General features: G+C 36.6%; 1 protein-coding gene across 1 annotated transcript in view; it reads right to left on the reverse strand.

The window, feature by feature from the left end:
• Positions 1 to 6595: 6595 nt before the first annotated feature.
• LOC149186413 (putative glutathione S-transferase DHAR1, cytosolic) overlaps positions 6596 to 16362 on the reverse strand; it is a 43196-nt gene continuing 33429 nt past the window's right edge. Inside the window, exons 4-6 of the mRNA XM_089410998.1 lie at positions 13445 to 13562; positions 12656 to 12796; positions 6596 to 7271 (exon numbers count right to left, since the gene is read on the reverse strand). Of these exons, the coding sequence (XP_089267124.1) occupies positions 7182 to 7271; positions 12656 to 12796; positions 13445 to 13562 (349 nt within the window). The 3' untranslated portion in view covers positions 6596 to 7181. The remainder of the gene's footprint in view (positions 7272 to 12655; positions 12797 to 13444; positions 13563 to 16362) is intronic.

Raw genomic sequence — 16362 nt, forward strand, 5'->3', positions numbered from 1 at the left:
GCAACAATCAGCTAGAAGCTTTGTCCACTGCTCCAACCCTTGTATGCTCTTCAGCTTCATTCCATACTTTGCAGCTCTTCTAACTCAAGAGCATCCCCCAAACATCCAGCTGTCGAACTTGTACACTACGCCCTGTATGCTATTCAGTTCCAAGCATTCAAATGCGTGAAGCTCTTCCAAAGATATCAATGATTTCATATTTTGCATCTCCCTGACTTGGAAAACGGCCATGAACATTTAACAGTTGAAGCTTTGCACACATTTAATAACTCAAGCTTTGCACGCAGCTCCAAAGATACCAATGTTTTCATACTCGTGAACCCTCCTGACTCGGAGCTGCCATGAACATTTAACAACTTGAGCTTTCCACACATTTAACAACTAAAACTTTCCACACCGCCCAACCCACTTATGCTTTCCAGCTTCACACATTCACGTGAGTGAAACTCCTCTAAAGATATCAATGTTTCCATGCTTGGCAGCTCTTCTAACTGGGAGCAACTCCAACCATGAAGCTTTGGACACTGCTCCAACCCCTGTATGCTCTTCAGTTTCACACATTCAGAGGCGTGAAAGTCCTCCAAAGATACCAACGTTACCATGCTTGGCAACTCTTCTTCTCTCAGAGCACCCATGAACATTTGACGGCTGAAGCCTTGTACATTGCTCCATCTCACGTATGATTTCCACCTTCACATATCCAGATGCGTCAAATTCCTCCAAAGAAGTCAATGTGTCCATGCTGCGCAGTTCTTTTAATTTAGAGCACTCAAAACATTCAGGGGCTAAATCTTTGTAAACGGAGGCGAGGGAAACCTTAAGTCGCCCTACCGCCCTCTGTCTTAAAGACAAGTAGAGAGCTGCCATGAACAGTTAACAACTTAAGCTTTACACACATTTAACAACTAAAGCTTTGCACGCTGCTCCAAACCACGTATGCTTTCCAGTTTCTCACATTATGCTTTCCAGCTTCACACATTTAGATGAGTGAGACTCCACCATATCAACGTTTCCATGCTTGGCAGCTCTTCTAACTCGGAGCATCTCCAAACATGAAGTTCCCACAAGGTTTGTACACTGCTTGCTCCAGCCCTATATGCTCTTCAAACATGAAGTTCCCCAAGCTTTGTACACTGCTCCAGCCCTGTTTGCTCTTCAGCTTAACACATTCAAAGGCGTGAAACTAATGTTACCATGCTTGGCAACTCTAACTCGAAACACCCATGAGCATTTGACAGCTGAAGCTTTGCAAATTGCTCTAAACCACGTACGCTTTCCACCTTCACATATCCAAATGCATCAAACTCCTCCAAAGATGTCAATGTTTCCATACTCTGCAGCTCTTTTTAACTTAAAATACCCAAAACATTCAGCGGCCCAATCTTTGTACACGGGAGCGGGGGAATCCTTAGTGGCACTACCTCCCTCTCAAAGACAAGTAAAGGTGAATGTTCCTGAAATGCATGCTAGGTAAACGCAGGCTACAGATATCCATACCGAAACAGAGCAAGAGGAGATCTCCCCTAATATCCATACTGAAACACAGCGTGAAGAGATCTTTCCGGACACAAGAAAGACAGTGTGGTCACAGAGTCGAGCCATCACGTGTTGAAGCTTTATTCATCGTGCCATTCAGGCGAGATGATACACATGGTGAGAAACCAGAATTCCGGAGACGTTCCTCTGTTATTGGCACTCATTTTATTGTGTACATGCAACAGGTGAGTTTTGACCAATCGTTCTCCTCAGATCTGGGTTATGTAAAAGTTTGATCTGTTACATAGATTGTATTCCCTTTCCAAATTAAGAAATATCTGTAATATCTGTAGTCTTTCCAAAATATTTTGGTTCACCTTTTTTATCTATTTCTTAAAATATCTGTTCTTTCCAATATATTTTAGTTCACATTAAATTTATTAACATATTCCACATGTTAAACAATTGCAAATGCAAAACACATAATTTAGTAGACTGTACAAATGAGAGTCTAAGTCATTCTATTTTTTTATCATTATATCATTTACAATCAAATTAGCAAGTGGAAAAAGTAAAATATTTTCAAAGAGTCAAAGCAAAAGCCGGCTCTGAAAATGTATAAGTTATTACTTTTTAAATTCTTTCAGGAGTATAGCGGTGAACATTGCTTTCATATCTCAAGTCCTCCTAACATAAAACATCTACAAGTGAAACATTTGATATTATCTTTAAATAAGTCGAGAAAGGAAAGATAGCAAAACATAAAACCATGGATTCCAGTCATTCGACATTGAGGATTCGAGAACAGAAAATATTTCAATGAGAAATAAAACTTGGAATCAAACTTGGAACTAGCAGAACCTGTGTTAAGTGTTTGCTTCCCATCAAGAGCCTGGGCTATTACTTGAATCCTACCAACCTTTAAGAATCCAATAAAATCTTTAGACTAATAGCGAGTAGTTCAAAAAAAAAAAACACTTATGCTAAAATATATGTATAGCTTAAGTGTTTGCTCTTCCCATCAAAAGCCTGGGCTATTACTTGAATCCTACCAACCTTTAAGAATCCAATAAAATCTTTAGACTAATAGCGACTAGTTAAAAAAACACTTGTGCTAAAAAAAAATATGTATAGCTTTCTTAACCAAGGTAAAGCAAATTTTCTTTGTTTTTTTTTTATCCCTGGTCCCATCTCTCCTGACATCTGGTCCCATCTCTCCTAACTTCTGAGACTCTTCTTTATCCCTGGTCCCATCTCTCCTAACATCTGAGACTGACTGAAGAGCACTGAAAAAGAAAAAGAAAAAATGAATCACAGGCATTGTTCCCTGAAGTTATTTGTACACCGACTGATCCGCATATTGAATATTGATAATAAGAAAAAGAGACGAGCTCATTCCAATGAAGAATGAAGCACAGGCATTGTTCCCTGAAGTTATTTGTACACCGACTGATCCGCATATTGATAATAGTGTATTAGTGCACAACCTAGGACTATGAAGCCAAAAGGGCAATAGCTGTAAAATTGCGAAGGCTTTGCTTGGTTAAGACACTAACTGATCGCATATTAATAATGGTTATTAGTGTCTGTATACATGCAACCATATAATCCGGGCACAACCTACGACTATGAAGCCAAAAAGGGGAATAGATGTAAAATTTTGAAGATTTTTCCCAACATGTAGAGAACTCGGGTAATGAAATGGCTCTTAAAATCCTTTAAATGAGTTGAATATTATGAATCATGATATGTATATTCTTGTATTTTACCTTTATCATGCAAAGTTGCCTTGCAAACATGGTTGAGTCTAATCAATTCATTAACCATCTTGGGAGAAGAATTGCTTCACAAAATTTTACCTTTATCATGCAAAGTTGCCTTGCAAACATGGTTGAGTCTAATCAATTCATTAACCATCTTGAGAGAAGAATTGTTTCACAAACATTTTGGTTTGTGTTTGGTTCAAGGTTTTACCATCCACGCAATATCATGGTTGGTTCAAGGTTTTACCATCCACGCAATGCTTATGCACCTAAAATGAAAACAATGTATTGAGTCTAATCAATTCATTAACCATCTTGAGAGAAGAATTGCTTCACAAACATTTTGGTTTGTGTTTGGTTCAAGGTTTTACCATCCACGCAATGCTTACGCAACTAAAATGAAAACAATTTATAAAATGTTTTCTTTCCGCTGCTTCTCATCATTCATTTGCTTTAAATAATTTTCATTCTGCTTTTTATCAATATTCATTTATTTGCATGTCCGATAGGTTTCTTCAGGCATGATTACATTCTTATTATGGTACTAGACCATCAAATGCTCAAATGATATACATAGAATTCTTATATGAAAAATAAGGTCAAAGGAAAGATGAAAAGAGATGAGCTTATTTTAAAAAGGTACAAAAGCATTGCTACCCGAAGTTATTTGAACACCAACTGATGGCGTATTGATATAGGTTTTTTATTACAGAACCATATCATTCAGTTGCTTTAAGTAGTTTTCATTGTGCTTTTTTATCAATATTCATTCATTTGCATGGCCGATAGGTTTCTTCAGGCATGATTCCATTCTTATTATAGTACTAGACCATCAAATGCTCAAATGATATACATATCATTCTCATATGAAAAATAATGTCAAGGAGATAACATTCCTATATGAAAAAGTTGACTACAAAGACCGGATTTGCAGGTCAGCATGAAAAATAAAGTCAAAGGAAAGATGAAAAGAGATGAGCTTATTTTAAAAAGGTAACAAAACATTGCTACCCGAAGTTATTTGAACACCAACTGATGGCGTATTGATATAGGTTTTTTATTACAGACAACCATATCATTCAGTTGCTTTAAGTAGTTTTCATTGTGCTTTTTTATCAATATTCATTCATAAGTTGACTACAAAGACCGGATTTGCAGGTCAGCATGAAAAATAAAGTCAAAGGAAAGATGAAAAGAGATGAGCTTATTTTAAAAAGGTACAAAAACATTGCTACCCGAAGTTATTTGAACACCAACTGATGGCGTATTGATATAGGTTTTTTATTACAGACAACCATATCATTCAGTTGCTTTAAGTAGTTTTCATTGTGCTTTTTTATCAATATTCATTCATTTGCATGGCCGATAGGTTTCTTCAGGCATGATTCCATTCTTATTATAGTACTAGACCATTAAATGTTCAAATGATATACATATCATTCTCATATGAAAAATAATGTCAAGGAGATAACGTTCCTATATGAAAAAGTTGACTACAAAGACCGGATTTGCAGGTCAGCGTGCGCTGAGTTGCTGAGCGAAGTAGACCAGCAATAGTATTGGGTTTAATCTAGAGCTCCGGATGTTGAAGTCGGGGGTTCGCTCTCACCGTATGAGGTGAGAGCCGCGCATCCTCCCGTGAGAGATCCTAAGTGCACAATGGTGTCCCACATAGCTTGAAAATGTTTAATAAGATCATATTTTTACCCCATAAGGGTTTCAGGCATGATTCCATTCTTATTATAGTACTAGACCATCAAAAGTTCAAATGATATACATATCATTCTCATATGAAAAACAATGTCAAGTAGGTAACATTCCTATATGAAAAAGTTGACTACAAAGACCGGATTTGCAGGTCAGCGTGCGCTGAATTGCTGAGCGAAGTAGACCAGCAATAGTATTGGGTTTAATCTAGAGCTCCAGATGTTGAAGTCGGGGGTTCGCTCTCACCGTATGAGGTGAGAGTCGCGCATCCTCCCGTGAGAGATCCTAAGTGCACAATGGTGTCCCACATGGCTTGAAAATGTTTAATAAGATCATATTTTTTTACCCCATAAGGGCTTCAGGCATGATTCCATTCTTATTGTAGTACTAGACCATCAAATGTTCAAATGATATACATATCATTCTCATATGAAAAATAATGTCAAGGAGATAACATTCTTATATGAAAAAGTTGACTACAAAGAACGGATTTGCAGGTCAGCGTGCGTTGAGTTGCTGAGCGAAGTAGACCAGGCAATAGTATTGGGTTTAATCTAGAGCTCCGGATGTTGAAGTCGGGGTTCGCTCTCACCGTATGAGATGAGAGCCGCGCATCCTCCCGTGAGAGATCCTAAGTGAACAATGGTGTCCCACATAGCTTGAAAATGTTTAATAAGATCATATTTTTTACCCCATAAGGGCTTCAGGCATGATTCCATTCTTATTATAGTACTAGACCATCAAATGTTCAAATGATATACATATCATTCTCATATGAAAAATAATGTCAAGTAGATAACATTCCTATATGAAAAAGTTTACTACAAAGACCGGATTTGCAGGTCAGCGTGCGCTGAATTGCTGAGCGAAGTAGACCAGCAATAGTATTGGGTTTAATCTAGAGCTCCAGATGTTGAAGTCGGGGGTTCGCATCCTCCCGTGAGAGATCCTAAGTGCACAATGGTGTCCCACATGGCTTGAAAATGTTTAATAAGATCATATTTTTTACCCCATAAGGGCTTCAGGCATGATTCCATTCTTATTGTAGTACTAGACCATCAAATGTTCAAATGATATACACATCATTCTCATATGAAAAATAATGTCAAGGAGATAACATTCCTATATGAAAAAGTTGACTACAAAGACCGGATTTGCAGGTCAGCGTGCGCTGAGTTGCTGAGCGAAGTAGACCAGCAACAGTATTGGGTTTAATCTAGAGCCCCGGATGTTGAAGTCAGGGGTTCGCCCTCACCGTATGAGGTGAGAGTCGCGCATCCTCCCGTGAGAGATCCTAAGTGCACAATGGTGTCCCGCATGGCTTGAAAATGTTTAATAAGATCATATTTTCTACCCCATAAGGGTTTCTCTATTATCCAGTGTTTTTGTGTATTATGTAAATATTTATGCATGTGTATTTCTCTATTATCCAGTGTTTTGTGTATTATGTAAAGATTTATGCATGTGTATAATAAATAATGTCTGTGGGTTTCTGTATTATCCAGTGTTTTTGTGTATTATGTAAAGATTTATGTATATTGTATAATAAATAATGTCAAAGGAGAGATAAGCTTATTTTTTAAAAGTACAAAAGCATTATTTTTAAAAAGTACAAAAACATTTCTATCCGAAGTTATTTGAACACCAACTGAATGCCTATTGAAATAGGTTTTTAATTACAGACAACCATATGTATACACTGGACACGACCTAGGATTATGTGAAGCCAAAAAGGGCCTCTCTTCCCACAATTACAACAGATCGTGAGAAGGAAACTACATGCATTATTACTCTATGCCTAGGTTTTACCAAGAACTACATCTACAACATATCCGCACGCTTTGTGAGGCCATTCATATCATATATCTCATCACCATTACATTCCCATTATGGTACTAGAGCATCATATGAAAAACAACGTCGCAGGAAAGATGAAAAGAGATGAGCGTATTCAGATAAAAGCACAAAAATATTGCTCCCCGAAGTTATTTGAATTTTGAATACCATCTGATAGCATATTAATATTAATATTAGTTTACAGACAACTATACGAATACACTGGACACAACCTAGGTCTCTACGAAGTAAAAATGGGCCTATTCCCACAATCAAATAGGTCTAGCGGAGGAAACTACACACATTATCAAACTACGCCATTTCAGGTTTTACTAGGAATTACACCTACAACATATCTGCATGCTTTGTGAGACCATTTATATCATATATCTAATCATTTTAACCATTAACCTTTGGAAACCAACCCGCAATAATATATTGCTCATCTGGAGCATTTGTACGCTGAAATGATTCTCGAGAGAAGAGAGCCTGCAAAGCAACAAAAAAAACCCATTATGCAATCATACAAATAGAGTAGACCAACACCACAAATTTTGGGTTGATACTAAACATTAAACTTCTATGAAGAATAATAAACAAGCTAGAAAATTATGATAAACTAGCAATTAGCATATACGGGAAAGCAAAGAACACTTACTAGAAATCCTACAACAGTAGCTAAATAGCGGGGTATATTGCAACACACGATCTATATTGGTTAGATCTAGATCTTCCCATGAAAAACAAGTGCATACCTTTTTTTACGCAAGTTAAAAATACAACCCAAATATCCTCTTTAACTTTAAATAAGACCTCTAAATAACAACTCCAAATATTGGTTACATCTAGATCTTCCCATGAAAAACAAGTGCATACCTTTTTTTACGCAAGTTAAAAATACAACCCAAATATCCTCTTAACTTTAAATAACACCTCCAAATAAGTCGTCCACGGGGTCTATCTAAATATCCTTCTAACTTTAAATAACACCTCCAAATAAGGTGTCCAAGTCGCAAGTTAAAAATACAACCCAAATATCCTCTTAACTTTAAATAAGACCTCTAAATAACACCTCCAAATAAGGTGTCCAAGTCGCAAGTTAAAAATACAACCCAAATATCCTCTTAACTTTAAATAAGACCTCTAAATAACACCTCCAAATAAGTCGTCCATGGGGTCTATCTAAATATCCTCCTAACTTTAAATAACACCTCCAAATAATGTGTCCAAGTCGCAAGTTAAAAATACAACCCAAATATCCTCTTAACTTTAAATAAGACCTCTAAATAACACCTCCAAATAATTCGTCCACGGGGTCTATCTAAATATCCTTGTAACTTTAAATAACACCTTGTTTGGAGGTGTCCAGGATCTATCCAAATATTCTTCTAACTTGGATATATGGTGATCGGGTAGATCGTGATCGACTGTGATCGAGTGTGCTGTTAAGGCACTTTTAGATGTTAAGTCACTGGTTCAATTCTTCGCCCTATTTGGGTGTTATTCTTGGATATGGCCATGATGTAACCTCACCATTGACGAACTTACCAAAAAAACACTTCCAAATAAGGCCTTCACCCTATTTGAGTGTTATTCTTTGATATCACCATGACGTAACCTCACCATTGACTGATGAACTTACTTAAAAAAACACTTCCAAATAAAGCCTGTGGTTGTTCAGGGGTTGGATAAACAGGTTCAGGTGGCTGCTTGCAATTGTGTAATTGTAGTCAGTAAAAGAGTTACAAGATGTTGGCTACACTCCCTTGTTGTAAGTGTACTCTGTAAATGAGCTGTAGGAAGTTGGGCTACACTCCCTTGTAACATGTAAACATGCATAATACATAATATTAAGCTTTTTAGTGTCTCTCACAAGTTCTGTTGGCTGCTTATTATTGTTGAGCCAAGGCTCATTCTACAGCCCAGTATGAGAGGGTGTGTAATTCTATCCATGTTCAACCTCAAGTGTTACCGTGCCTCTTTAAAAATAAAAATAAAAAAGCTAATGTTCTTTAAATTTTAAAAAAAAATGTCAGCTATAATAAAATAAAAATATGAAGATACATGTTTTACCCTCAATATTTCGATATTTATATAAAATATCATGATCTTATATCAACTTTATCTCGAGTATATATATATATATATATATATATATATATATATATATATAATTAATTATATTTTCACTTTTGAGTCTGAGAAAATTGTATAAAAAATATTCCAGTACACGACTTTAATAAAAACTTTAATATTTCAATGTAAGAGGCCTAATTAAAAGTAAAACAAAAATTATAGTAGAAGGAGATATGTTTCATTTTAAGTATCAAATTAATATGTAGCAATTAAAAAATATTATTAATTTCAAAAAATTCAATTTCAATTATAAATAAAATATTTTAATATAGAGGAATAATTAATATTGAAATATATTTAAAAATATATTAATAACAGAAAAATCATTAATATTTAGCATTTAAAAATTATTATTAATAATAAAAAAATTCAATATAAATCATAAAACAAAAATTTTAATACAGAGGAATAATTAATATTGAACTATATTTAAGAAATATTAATAACAGAAAAATCAATTTAATGTAGACAATATAGTCTATAAATAAAATATTTCAAGTAAAATATTTAAATGTGTATATATTATAAATAAAATATTTAAATGTGTATATATTATAAATAAAATATTTAAATATGTATATATTATATATGATTAAAGAAAATTGCATATACATTATATAAAGCATTTGGAAAAATAAATTTTTATGGTTAAAATATTTTAAGTAGTCTAACTATTTTACTATTTTACATTGTGGCCATTTTTTATGTATATTTTTTTATCAATTTTTCTTTTTTAAATTGGATGTGTTAATTGCAAGTTTAAGTGTGTAGTGTACATAATCCATGTTCCGAAGTAACTTTTGAAAACATTGAATCGATTTTATAAATTCAAAAATGCAATTTCAACAATGAAAAATTACACATGGTATATATATATAACCATTATATGTCAATGCTAATTACAGATTTAGTGACCTTCCAGATGGATCAAATCTCTTGTGTGCAAACTTTTTATTCAATTTTTCACTCTAAAAAGGGTTTACAGCTAAAGATACTTTATTTCTTCTGGGCTCTTGCTAGATCCGTGATTAAGATAAATCTATACTTTATTTCTTCTGGGCTCTTGCTAGATCCATGATTGAGATAGATCTATACTGGTAATCTGTAAATGAGCTGCAAGAAGTGGGCTCAGGTTCTGTTTGGCTGCTTACTGTTGTAGTCTATATATTAGTCTATATATGAGCTGTAGGAAGCGGGCTCAGGTTCTGTTGGCTGCTTATTATTGTAATTGTTGTCAGTAAATGAGCTGCAGGAAGTTGGCTACACTCCCTTGTTCTAACATGTAAATATACACGATAAATTGTAGTCTGTAAATAAGCTGCAGGAAGTTGGCTACACTCCTTTGTTGTAACATGTAAACATACACGATACTTCATAATATTAAGTGTTTAAGGTATCGTTATAAGTCAGTGCTAATTACAGATTTAGTGAGCTTCTAGAGGGATCAAATCTGTTATGTGCAAACTTTTTATTCAATTTTTTCATTTTAAAAAGGATTTACAACTAAAGATACTTGATTTCTTCTCGGCTCTTACTAGATCCATGATTAAGATGGATCTATACTGATAACCTGTAAATGAGCTGCAAGAAGTGGGCTTTGGCTGCTTACTGTTGTAGTCTATATATGAGCTGTAGGAAGTGGGCTCAGGTTCTGTTTGGCTGCTTACTGTTGTAGTCTATATATGAGCTGTAGGAAGTGGGCTCATGTTCTGTTTGGCTGCTTACTGTCGTAGTCTATATATGAGCTGTAGGAAGTGGGCTCAGGTTCTGTTGGCTGTTTATTATTGTAATTGTTGTCGGTAAATGAGCTGCAGGAAGTTGGCTACACTCCCTTGTTGTAACATGTAAATTATACACGATAAATTGTAGTCTGTAAATAAGCTGCAGGAAGTTGGCTACACTCCCTTGTTGTAACATGTAAACATACACAGACACTTCATAATATTAAGTGTTTAAGGTTACATACACGATACTACATAATATTAAGTGTTTAAGGTACCTGCCTTGGGCGTCACCCATCATACTCCTCGAGCTTAACAGTAAGCTTTTAGCATTTAAGATGCCTGCCCTGGGCGCCACCCATCATAATTCATCATAATAGTGTTGTTTTGTGTATACTTTGTATTTTATGTTTGTGTTCCTTGCATACTGTTGATTTGGAAACTGGCAAAAGTGTTGTGTATTGGTTGTGTAGCACAGCTGGGATGTTTTAAGAATAGTGTTGTTTTGTGTATACTTTGTATGTTAATGTTTGTGTTCCTTGCATACTGTTGATTTGGAAACTGGCTAAAGCATTGTGTATTGGCTGTGTAGCATAGCTGGGATGTTTTAAGGCTGCGGTTGGATGCATGTCTGTTGGTGGATGAACTACGTTTCTTGGACTTAGCTGGGCATCTAAAACGTTGTAGCCTACGGCAAAGTTATGGGCAGAACTTAGGTGACGAGGCATAGTCTGGTTGTATTAGGCGCAGGTTGGCCTAGCCACTGCAGCCAAGGCAAGGCAAGGTAGCCTAATGCAGGTGCTGGAATGACTTGGGCAGACTCAGGTCGCAGGAAAAAGTCCAGGTGGACTGCAGCTCCATCACAGAAAATATTAACTGGTTATTTGCAGGCTACGATAGATTACAAAACATTATAAAGTAGTTACTGATTGATAACTTGAATTTGAAACTGATTCCCAAGTGGAACTTTATAAGCTACCTTAGTGGAAAGCACAAGATGCATGACGTGACCAGGAAATTGAGTACTCATTTGTAAATACCAAAGAAAGCCAGCAGCAAGACAAGCGAGATAATTTATGATAGGGTGGTATGAGGGAACTGAAGACTGATTCAATTAACTAGCAGACATTGGATCCATCCGAACTTCATTTATTGTTTGGGAAAGGAAATTCAAGAGCCCAGCATTGTAGTTCTCAATTCATTGAACTTCAAAAGATGTCTTCCTTCACCCTGTGTATGACAAGGGAAGTACTTGAACAACCAGAAACGTGAACCTTTTCTTCTGCAGAGAATCACTTCTATGATAAACATAGCTATCTAAATCATTTAAGCATGTTAAAATTGGCGTAAACAGAATGGATCTATATCTGTCTGATAGATGCATAGAAATACAATATGGTGTTCGATATGACAAGACTTATGCCGCTGATTTCAGGTTAAGAGGGAAAACCGGACAGGGCCACTCAAAAAGAAAAGAAAAGTCTGTTAAGTTTAAAGTTGAATGTGTATGTTGAAGGATAAATGTACAGGAAGATGTTTTCCCCTCCTGCAATAAGCTAACCAATGTCCCAGCTGACATCAAGCTAATCTGCTGACTTGGGACTGATTTTTTCAAATTGTATGGCCATAGTAAGTGGCTTACTCAGAATATGGGCAAATGTGCACGTTCAGCTACCAACAAACCTAACAATTAAAAGCCATAGTTCAATGCTGCATTACTAAAACTTTGTTCCTAAAGTCTTTTACAAACAGCATTTCCCGTAAAACTAGCAATGCTGTAAATTTTTAATAAACTTCTAGCCAGTGCCTGTCATCACCGACATCATTGACAATAGATGCACACATCCTTCCAAACAATAAATTATTAAATACCAACATATGAAACACTTTGTTTTCTGTTGCTATACTCTCCAATTTTGTTTTCTCTTTCTAAATTGATTAGAAAGAACTTACAGAACTGTCTATGTGCATAGAAATGAAGTTATAAAATGTGAATGCAAAAAAAAATGTCCATACCTTCATATAATTCTGGACATAAGTGAACTCTTCTGGAACAGACCACTTTTTGAAGTGACCTAGGGCAACCTTCAAATGATAAAGCTTTGGGGCTAGGCTGAGGTCCGCTGCAGAGATTTTCTCTCCATTAATAAATGGCCCCTGCCCATATAGTTGAACGTCATTTTGGGTACAACACTAATCACAGTGTCATTACGAGGAAAAAAAACAAGAAACTGATGAAATTTTTTAGACCAACATATACATCTTATTCATCCAATGAACTGAGTGAAAACCAGTAAGCACATATAATTTAAAAATGAAACCCCTGAGAAATAACCCATTACACCTCCTTTGAGAAGTAATATGTGGCAATTGTCTTTACATTGGTGCTTATAAATCATGCTATTGAATAAGAATACTAGTAATAATAATGAGATAAGATAGACTAATATTACGCCTTGCCTGCTATGATAAGCTCGTATTTTTCATTGCCTATCAAACCATCTGGCCACTATTTCTTTTTATTAAGAAAAACGGCAAATATAAAATTTAAAATACACACTTCCCAAAGGCTGTGTTTCACTGTTTGCTTAATAGGCAATTTTTTTCTCAAAAAGAACTCGTGGTAGCAACTTATTATTTTAACATAGAGATTTGGTATCAGATATCAGATGTTAACCGTACCTTCCACACTAGTATTTTAGGGATTAGGCCTACACCAACCTCAATTGCTAAATCATAAACAAATATCTTATCATTCAAAACCATAAGGAAACCAACAACATCTTTTAGCCACTTGTTGCTTACGTTGTCTTTTAGGTATTCGTTAAAGGCACGCAATTCGTTCAATAAGGCTTGCTCTGTGCCATCATTAGGGTCCTTGCTTTTCAAGAAGCCGATGAATGTTGAGAAAATCCTTGACCCTCTGCACCAACACGAACATTTAAATTTTAAAGCAATAAATAGTCAAGACATACTGGATACTTACAGAGAACACTCTCATGAAAACGATGTATCATTAGGTAAAAACATGAGAATAAGCAACCATTGGTTCACAATATTAAAATAGCATATGCTAATTTTTATGCTTATAAAACAAAGGTGTTAAACAGGGCTGAATTATTTCCGCCCTCCAAAGAAAGTAAATTTAGAACAAAATTAAATACAATTCTTTAATTTATCATTAAGCTCAATAGCATATCAGACCAAATTCTATTTATAAAACTTGACAGCCTTATAACTGTAGGTTAAGCACCTGCAATGCATACGGAAAGCCATTAACTGCAATGAAATATATAGGCTGCAAAAAAGTGCACTGTAATAGCTTTCTTATTTGAAGATTCATGCCCACCATCTTCACCTTGAATTTACTTGTATCAAAACATTCTTATCTCAGACATGCACACTCCAGGAAAGAGAGATTCAAAGGCCAACATTTTATGTTTGAAGGTGAACAGTATCCAAGCTCTTTGTTTTTTATCCCACCTCTTTTCAAATTTCTCCAGACTGTAATATCTCTTTATACAAAGATTTGAGATCCCTTTTAAATTTAGCCCCTTTTAAAAAGCCGATATTTTCATTAGCAAAATATTATAATAATAAGTAATGCACTGGATTAATACAAAAGGCGAAGGTGAGCTGATGGCTAGCTAGGGTTTGGAATACTCTGTAATCTGCAGAACTGTTCATCTCCATGGCACCCCCTGGGGGGAGGCAAAGGCCCCTCTTTCAAATCTGTAGTGGCAAATCGATCAACTCTCCAGCAGCAAAAGAAATTGGGCAACCAATCAGCGGTCAACCCAGACAAAGGAACAGCCCCACCTCTGATTCGGGCCAAGCAGGAAAAGGAACAGCCGCCACTGGATCAAACCACCAGCAGGCCCCTGATGATACCCCAACTCAATCTGAGAAAATCCCGCAAACACCGAGTCCATATGGTCCCTCGGCACAGGGCATCCCGCTTCTCAAAATCTCCACAGAGAAACTAGGAGGCACAATTGAGCACATGAAGGAACATGCAATTATTTGCAAATTCATAGGTCCATGGCCTACAGAAAAAACCCTTCTCTCCTGGCTCCGGAAAAACTGAATGACTAAAGGAGAAGCTGAGCTAAAGCTTGGTTCAAGAGGTTTCTTCACAGTTATCTTTAATAACATTGAATATAGGGATAATGTTATGCAAGGTGGTCCTTACTTCATGAACTCCGGTGGGTTGTTCATGAAACCATGGATTCCCAGATTCAATCCAGAAAAAGAAGATTTCTCATTCCTGCCAGTATGGATCAGATTGTACTCTGTACTCGCTGCCCCAGGAATATTGGGATCTAGAGACCCTTGCTCACATTGACAATAAACTTGGTTAATTCGTAATGCTCTCAGATACAACAAAGGCAGGCTGCTATACCTCATATGCACAACTCTGTGCTTATATGGATCTAACAAAACCCCTGCCGTAAGCATTCACCTCAGTTGTGAAAATATTGTATCGGAGCAACCCATCAATTACTAGCAAATTCCATTTCAATGCCGCCATTGTCATGCTCATGATCATCTCTTCAAAGATTGTCCAAACAGGCCCCCACCCTCGAACCCTCCAGATCCACCTTCCGAGCCATGTCTGGCTAATGAAGGTTTCACAGTAGTCTCAGGAAAGCGCAGAGAAGCGATCAGATCCCACAAGCTCGTAGCACAGTCAAGACATGAATAAATTTTCAGTCCTCCAGAATGAGGAAACGGAAAAAACTCTGCAATCGGCAGGCTGTGCTGACCATACTCAGCACGACCCTGTGGTCCCAGATCCTAAGCAGCAGATACCTCCCCAATCGTCGACCTCAAACAGTAAAGAAGTCGATAAATATACTCCAGCCCCAATGGAAGAGGAAGACCTTTCAGATCTGGAGCTCCCAATGTTGATCTGCTGAAAATAGCAGAGGATTGGAGAGACAGATCCGACAGCCATCCCAGAGAAACAGATCCAGATCGTAGCCAGGGCTTACCTGTAGCATCAAGATCAGCTTCTTCACAAGGCTCAAAACTCAGGTAAATCTGAAAAACCTTCCCCCTCCTTTTCTATGCAAAGCATCAAATGATATGCACCTCAAGAATCCTCTCATTCACTCAAGGAACCCAAGAAAAAGGGTCAAAAATCTAATAGCCAAATCCTTCAGGATCAAGGCAAATTTTTGGCTAATTCGAGCAGGGTAGCCCCCCATGACATCTCTTTTTCCCTCGAACCCTAAACCCCAATGATGAAAATGCTTACTTGGAACATAAGAGGATTAAACAGCAAATCTAAATGTTGGATCCTTAAAAACCAAATTTCCAAGGAAAATCTTGACATACTACTATTGCAAGAGACCAAATGTACTCATCATGAGTTGGCCCAAATGATCCCCTCAAATTGGAAAAACTGTGATTTTCTCTCTCAATGTGCTCAAGGGACACCTCCGGAGGTATCGCTATACTTTGGAACCCCGCCACTGTGGTCTTTAGGTATCGCTATACTTTAGAACCCCACCACTATGGTCCTTAAAGACACCTCCTCTCTGCCCATAATCCTCTCTGCTTGTTTCCATCCAATAGGCTCTTCACAACCTTGTTATATCTCCAACATCTATGGCCCAACTCTGCCCCAAGATGACAAACATGTCTTCCTCTCCAATCTCTCATCAGTAGCCCATTTGATCCCTTCAACCAACTGGATACTAGGAGGTGATTTCAACATC

The sequence above is a fragment of the Pinus tabuliformis genome, chromosome 3_1 (assembly GCF_031772625.1).
Source record: "Pinus tabuliformis cultivar Carrire ecotype Pingquan chromosome 3_1, CPIR1, whole genome shotgun sequence".
Taxonomy (NCBI): domain Eukaryota; kingdom Viridiplantae; phylum Streptophyta; class Pinopsida; order Pinales; family Pinaceae; genus Pinus; species Pinus tabuliformis.